Source organism: Rattus norvegicus, chromosome 3, assembly GCF_036323735.1.
Source record: "Rattus norvegicus strain BN/NHsdMcwi chromosome 3, GRCr8, whole genome shotgun sequence".
NCBI lineage: Eukaryota > Metazoa > Chordata > Mammalia > Rodentia > Muridae > Rattus > Rattus norvegicus.
Window position 1 is genome coordinate 42,547,206 of NC_086021.1, and position 7,366 is coordinate 42,554,571.

General features: G+C 47.4%; 1 protein-coding gene across 6 annotated transcripts in view; it reads left to right on the top strand.

Moving 5' to 3' along the window:
- The window catches only part of Lhx2 (LIM homeobox 2), a 30,302-nt gene extending 23,861 nt beyond the window's left edge, over positions 1-6,441 (top strand). For 5 of the 6 annotated variants that reach the window (XM_017591665.3, XM_006234072.5, XM_008761742.4 and 2 more), the window contains one exon: positions 5,530-6,441. In XM_017591665.3, coding sequence (XP_017447154.1) covers positions 5,530-5,817 — 288 coding nt within the window. In that variant the 3' untranslated portion in view covers positions 5,818-6,441. The remainder of the gene's footprint in view (positions 1-5,529) is intronic. The other variant, NM_001106571.1, reaches the window with a different exon arrangement.
- Positions 6,442-7,366: the final 925 nt, after the last annotated feature.

Sequence of the window (7,366 nt, forward strand, 5' to 3'; positions counted from 1 at the left end):
CTTAGTGGTGTTAGATCCTTTCGTGTTCCCTAACGCATTTTCCCCCATGGTCATGGTTCGCACCTCAATCCTTCAGAAGGTTTTCAGGACAAAGGGGATTGAAACTGAGTTGTGCTCCCAGAGGTGGGCAATGCATGATGTGTAGGAGGGAGAATGGTGGTCCTATGGTGTATCTCATGTATACAGTGTGAGCCCCACCAACATCGTAGACCAGAGGTGCGGCATCCCTATTGGAACCTGGCAGCCGCTGCAATGAGGTCCTAGTGCAGCTCTCCCACTCCCACTCCCACTCCCACTCCCACTCCCACTTTGAATGATCCTTGGTGTTAACTGCTCCAAGCCTCGGTGGCCTCAGCTGTAGCACAGTTGGTAGATTGAGAACATAGCACACAGGAAGCCCCGGGTATATGTAAGCTGCACATGGTAAGCATGTCTATTACTCCAGTGTTCAGTAGAGACGGGAGGATCAATTCAAGTGAGTTCAAAACCAGCCTTGACTATGTGAGTCCCTGTCTCAAGTAATGGTAACAACAATAATGATAACACTAGCGCTTACCTTACTGGATATCACAAGGAGACCATGAAGGGATGTGATTGGGCTCCATGCATGTATGTTAATGTCACAAAGCATTGTGTCTTTTGTAGGGATTTCAATGTTTTTAGTTTTTTTTTCTCTCCTTGTTTTATAGTTGGGGAAACGGAGGTTCAGTGAGCTTTGGTTTACAGTTAGTAATGAAGCTAGGAGTTAAGCCCAGATTGGTCTTGAGTCTGGGGAATCTTTCAAGGCACGGGATTGTGACTTGGACCCAGCTGCAGAATGCAGAGGTTCTGGGAATGCATGGCAAAGCTTTCATCACGTCAAAAATTCCATTTGTCACCACCAGCACATGGCAGCCACAACACTCATGGTCCAGTGTTGGGGAAGGTGACCAGGAGGAGTCACAGTGGCTTCCTCGACAGAGGTTTGTTATGACATGCCTTGCCAGTGTGTGTGGACTTCCTAACCACATCCATGCCTCTGGTTCAGGGTATGCAGATGCCCTGGGCTTCCTGAGGAGTGGTCTGCTGATTAATCCTGGGTGGGTGAAGTCTCTGGAGAGATGCTTGGTGTGAATTTAAAAGAACATTCTAAGTGCCGATGGCTCAAAAACATTTTCCCTGTCACTAGTTAGTTGTCACTAGCCCAGGGGAGAATTCAGAGGGGTGCAGTAAGAACATGCCATGGGGATCTGAATGGATGCAGGAGCAAAGACTTCCCTGAAGGGCATGTGAATGACTTCATTCCCCGAGTCTCTGGTTCCCACACAAGATGGTTAATGTCCTGCCTGGCTTTAGACAACTTCAGGCCAGACATGAATACACTGGGAGGGAGTTTTGCAGATGATGGGCCTGCAATCTTTTGTTTCCTTCCTCATGGTCACGGGTATCCTAGCCAGGACCTTGAACATACTGAGCAGGTGCTCTTCCAGTGAGCTGTGCAGGAGAGGGAGCATCAGCCCCGAGAGGTGGAAAAACTCCCCAACATGTCGTAGCAATTCAGCGACAGACCTGGGGCTGAAACTAAGAGCTCTTGAGTTCTACTCAGTGCCCACTATTTTTAGTTCTTTGAAGAAACTTTTTAAAAAAGATTTATTTATTTTTACATGTATCGGTGAGGATGCCAGATCCTCTGGAACCGGGGCAGTCAGGGCTCCTAACCACTGACACATCTCTCCAAACTCTGAATAAACCTTTTCTTTTCTTTTTCTTTTTTTTTTTAAGATCACAAAATAATAGAACCGTCATTCAGACCCGTAAGACAAATAGGGAGAAATGTTGCTGTGAAAACACAGGCCCAGTGATTCATAATTTTGAGGCTAAATGGTCAGGGGCAAGAAAGGGACTTAAAGGATCCACGTGTTAGTTCCTCCTATCTCTGGATCTGGCACTAATATGCAGGCCTACGTCACAGGATTATTACAGGAACCATGAGCTAACTTGGACCAAACTCTTATAGCTTTGCTCGGCCAGTACGTGGAGTGGTAACGGCCACCATTAATACCTTCTTCGTGAATTGTAACCCCAGAGGCTGTAATTGACTTGTCAGCATTTGTTTCTAAAGCAGACTTTTTGGTTTTTTGAGACATGATATAGTTCGGATTGACCTTGAGCATGATAGGTAGCTTAGGATAACCTTGAGCATGACAGGTAACCTGTGATGACTGTGAATACTCCTTCCTCTACCTATATAGACAAATGATACCCCATCGGGTTTATGCTGTGCTGGGGCTCAAGCTCAGGATTTAATACATGCTAGTGCTCTGTTAGACTGAGCTAGATCCCTAGATTTTGGGGAGGAGTGTTGTTTCTCTCTCTGTACCTCAGGCTGGCTTGGCCCTCACTCCAGCCCCCAGACTGGCCTCAAACTCAGGACAATCCTCTTTCCCTGGGTGCTGCAATTTTTTGCCCCTTCTCTTTTGTTGCAAGACATTTCCCCCAGGATTTGGTCGAGCTGCTGGGTCATGCTTCCACAGCCTATCTGGTTGACACTGGACATATCCATTGATGCACTAAGAAATGTCACAGTCAGCATCTTTGGGTCTGAGGGGGCGGTCACCTTTTGGATGGCCGCTTTAGTGTTCTGGGAGACTTGGTGGAGGTTCCAGTGGGCCCCAGTTTGTCATTCGGGCTGGCCTGGAACTCATGATCTTGCCATCTCCTTGCTTTTGTCTTCCAAGTGCTGGGGTTGCCATCACGCCTGTCTCTCCCAGCCGTCTCAATGAGAGCAATCAGGGAAAGAGGTTAGCCAGACTGAAAAACAGCCCTTCAGACTGTTGGAGCCTAAACAAGGGCCACACTGTGATGGTGTATCTTCACTGTCCCGGGACTTAGCAGGATCCATTCTGTGCCAGGCTGAGGCACTGACTCTACAAGGCCCAGTACTAGTTGTGTACTGATGGTTTATACCTGAGCTTGTCCGCACTGTCCTGAAAGTGTAACCCCAGATCTCTGTGTGTAGAGTGGAGCTTGAGGCAGCTGACCAGCCAGGGCTCTGGCTTTAGGAGGATGGGTAGGTAGAGCAGATCATTCATATGCTACTCACAGCTGCCCTGGGATCCCAGCCCATGTGAGCCCCAAGAAGCCACAAGGACGTGTGCTCCAGTCTTCTTTTTGTACAAGTAGGAAACAGGCTCAGAGGAAAGGGACTAACCAGTCAAAGTTCACTTGGCTGGCCAGCGGCACAGGCAGGCCTGGAAGACAATGTCCAGTGCTCTTTCTGCTTCCATCACTTGCTCATCCATTCATTCACCTGTTTACTTGCTGACCTCCTCGGGCCCATAAGAAGGGAGAGCATGGGCATCTCTATGCCAAACAGTGCTTAGCCTCTGCACGATCATGGGTACGTAACTTTTAAATCGATAAAAATGGAGCTAATAATAGAAACCGTGTACCTGGCTCACCATGGCTGTTAACCAGGGATGGAACAGGGTGGCAAGGTACCTGGCACGACTCAAGTCACATGATAGCATGTCACCATTTCTAGAGTGTGATGCCCTAGCTGAAGCACTGTGTATATTACCAACATTTAATTTTTACCTTCTCTGTCACATCCCTAGGGTTGGACAGGGTCCCTGCCCCCAATATTCTTTAGGGAGAGGACCTTTTTGAAATGCTTATGAATTTGGTAAAGCCTCACACAGAGGGCCAGGTTTAGAGTTGACTTTAGATTTCCACTGAGCAGATTTCCCAGTGCCTGGGATCCTGTAAAGCTGAGAACCGAAGCTGTGAAGATGGTGTCATTGTTTACACATGAGCTGTTGGGGCAATGCCTGGGAAATAGCTAACAGGCAGTGGCTTAGGGCTTCCAGTCTTCCTCAGGTCCTGGGGCCCCTGAGGATAAACAGTGAACCCACTCCTGGGACCCAAAGGGCTCCTCCACTCCAGCTCCCGCCCACATGTGCTGGCCAGGACAGGGGCTGGGGAGCAGCAGGAAGGCTTTGGTGACCTTCATGAGACGGAGGAAGTCATATCCTCCATCCATTCCCCAGCGCCCCCATAGGCCAGATGAACACAGTCTCCCACTGCAGACTCCAGACCAGCCAGGAAGGACCTGAGTATCCTAGATGGGCAGTACTGAGGGTGGTCTTTGAAGCTTCACACTCATCTGCTAGCCCAGCAAAGGATTGATAAGCTTCCTCTAGGCAGAGAGCTGGAGAAATGTGCTTTCTCCTTGAGGGGATCCGTGTTCTAGGGAGTAAGCTTTGTTCCCTACTTCATGGGGAACATCTCTTTCCTTCCTGCCAGACTGAGCTGCTAATTGAGCCAAAATTGTGTCAGGACATCTGAAGAGGGGCTTGAGGCCACAGGCTTCTTGCAGCTGGGGTGGTCCTGAGGGGAGGGTGAAGTCAAGAGCTGGCCTATCCCACCCCTGCCGGAGACACTGGGAAGATAGGCAGATGTAGACACATCTGGAAACACGCAGCTGGACAGCCTGGAGTCTTCAGAATCCCCAAGGCACGTTGTTTTATGGGGAAGCGTCTGGCCAGGGGCTCTCTTACGCAGAAGGAAGTGGAGGGGCCCTGCCTTTTGGACTTTTTTCCTTTGGGAGGGATAACTACCCAATCCCCAACAGTGGCCTGGATTTCTGTTAGCACTGCACGGGCTCCTTCATACCACAAAGTCTCTGCTGTGGAGAGAGGGATGGGGAATGTGGGTGAGTTTTGTGCACATCTTTACTGATATAATCAGGGGTGTGCGTGTGTGTGTGTGTGTGTGTGTGTGTGTGTGTGTGTGTGTGTGTAGCTGAGTATGATGTACCCCAGAAAAAGTGAAAGTAATCCTTCAGACTGTCTCTCTGTTATTCTCTGCACTTCAGTGTTTCTCCAGCTGAGAGCAAAATGTGGGGTCCTAACCACTGCCTTCTTATTCATAACTGATTCAGTCTCATGTTCTTCGTGACATCTAGTATTTATGGACACTGACCATCAAACATTTAAAAAAAACTGTATTCATAAGAACTTGTGGGGCATACTGTCCACCCACCCCAAGCTTTCAATTGTCTATGGTCCAACTTTGGTTTTTGTTTTCAATGACAGATGTGACAAGAGTCACATATTTCAACAGTTTTAGAGGTTACACTTGAAAAAAGGACAAGGAAACCGGTAAAATGAATTTTAATATTTATCATTTAAACCAACACGTCCAAAATATTTTCTCTATGATCTGTCATTCATATTTTCCCCTTCTTTCTTGCTGAATCTTCAAGTCTCTTACGTGCTGTCCTTTCTACATTGGCCACATTTGACTTGTGGCATTTCAAGGTCGCAGTCTCAGTACCACAGCTAGGAGCTCAGCATTGAAGTGCCCTGGCAGGAAGGCGACCCGGTTGTAGCCACCAGAGAAAATAAAATTTTATTTTATTTTTGTAAAAAGAAAACATGACACGGGCTTTCTAGACCTCCTGCTAGGCCAGGTTGAGCTGAGTTGAGCGTCCCTGAACTGTGCATCCCCGCCTTCCCATAACCAGTCCTCCCCTGTCGTTCCACACAGGTCTGGTTTCAGAATGCCCGGGCCAAGTTCAGGCGCAACCTTTTACGGCAGGAAAACACTGGTGTGGACAAGACTTCGGATGCCACGCTGCAGACAGGGACACCGTCAGGGCCCGCCTCGGAGCTGTCCAACGCCTCGCTCAGCCCCTCCAGCACTCCTACAACCCTCACAGACTTGACTAGCCCCACCCTGCCGACTGTGACGTCAGTCTTAACTTCTGTGCCTGGCAACCTGGAGGGCCATGAGCCCCACAGCCCTTCACAAACGACTCTTACCAACCTTTTCTAATGACTCGCCACCCCCTTCTCCCCTGAGCCCCCATGATTTCTTTAAAAAAGAAATTATCTTTAGTTGAATTCCAAGTGTATTTTAAAAATAGCGGTTTGAGCAACTAACTAACCACGTTTTAGGATCTCGCCTGGAAACAGAGGGGGAAAAAAGAATTGTGCGTCGGGCTAACGCAGCGGTGTGTGCTGAGGAATTACTTGGGAGATATATCTGCAACACAACATTTGTGTCCCTGTACAGTTTTGTGGACTGAGCGAGGAAAACAACAAATAATTTAAGTTGGCTGAGAGCTTCCGTATTTTCAAAGACTGCCACGTGCCTTAGGAATACTGTTTTATCTTCATACTTTGGATGAATTGTTCGTTTTTTTTTCTCTCCCTCTTTTTCTCTCTGTATATTTATGACCAGAGCAAAATGTAAAAAAGGAAAAAAAAACAAAAAAACAAAAAAAGTTTGTTACTTTGAATAGTCCTAAAGAAGAAAAAGAAAAAAAAAAAAAAACAAGGAAAAAAATCAAATCCCCTCCAACAGTCGCTTTCTTGTTTTAGAATTTTAAGGTGGAAGTCTGTTCGGATATCAGAATTTGTAAAACCTAACCAGTAATAAAATCACTTATCGAAAAGACTCGGTGCTGGTACTAGCTAATGAATGAGGATGTGTGTTTTCTGAAGCTCAGAGACCAATTCCAGGGTATTCACCTACCTACCTCCTTAAGGTCATTTCTGTGTGTCAGGGTTAGGGATGGTTGATGACAATCCAAAGGCATCCAGGTCTTGCACTTAAAGAATTGACAGCAGAGAGAGGCAAGTGCATGATGTGCTGAATGTGTGTGTGTGTGTGTGTGTGTGTGTGTGTGTGTGTGTGTGTTAACTGCCTTTTGTTCATCCATGCATGCATCTGTTCATTCTGGTGTGTATGTGTGATATATGGAGGTCAGAGGCCCTCACACCTCTCTCTTCTGCCCCTGGAAGGGCTGAGAGGCCTCTTGAAAATGTGCAGCTTTTCCCTGGAAGAAGGCTATGCTGTCATTCAAGAGCAACCTTAGCCCCAGTTTTCCTAATCTCTCTCTCTCTCTCTCTCTCTCTCTCTCTCTCTCTCCACACACACACACACACACACACACACACACACACACACATGATTTTTTTAAATTTCTCCAAGAGTTGGAGAGATGATGACTCCATAGTTAAAAGCACTTGCTGTTCTTTCGGAAGACCCGAGTTCAATTCCCAGCATCCACATCACGCAGCTTACAAACACCTGTAACTCCAGTTCTGAGAAATCCAATGCTTCTGCCCTTCCTGGGAGCCTGCACTCATGTGAACATTTACACACACACACACACATCTTAAAAATAGTGAAGGGGATTGAGAGATGGATCAATGGTTTGGAGTACACGTTGCTCTTGCGAAGGACCTGGATTTGGTTCCCAGCACCCACATGGCAGATCACAACCATCCATAAGTCCAGTCCCAGAGGACCTGATGCCCTCTTGTGACATCGGACCAGCACCAGGCAAATACATGGTTCAGACACAGATGTGCAGGAA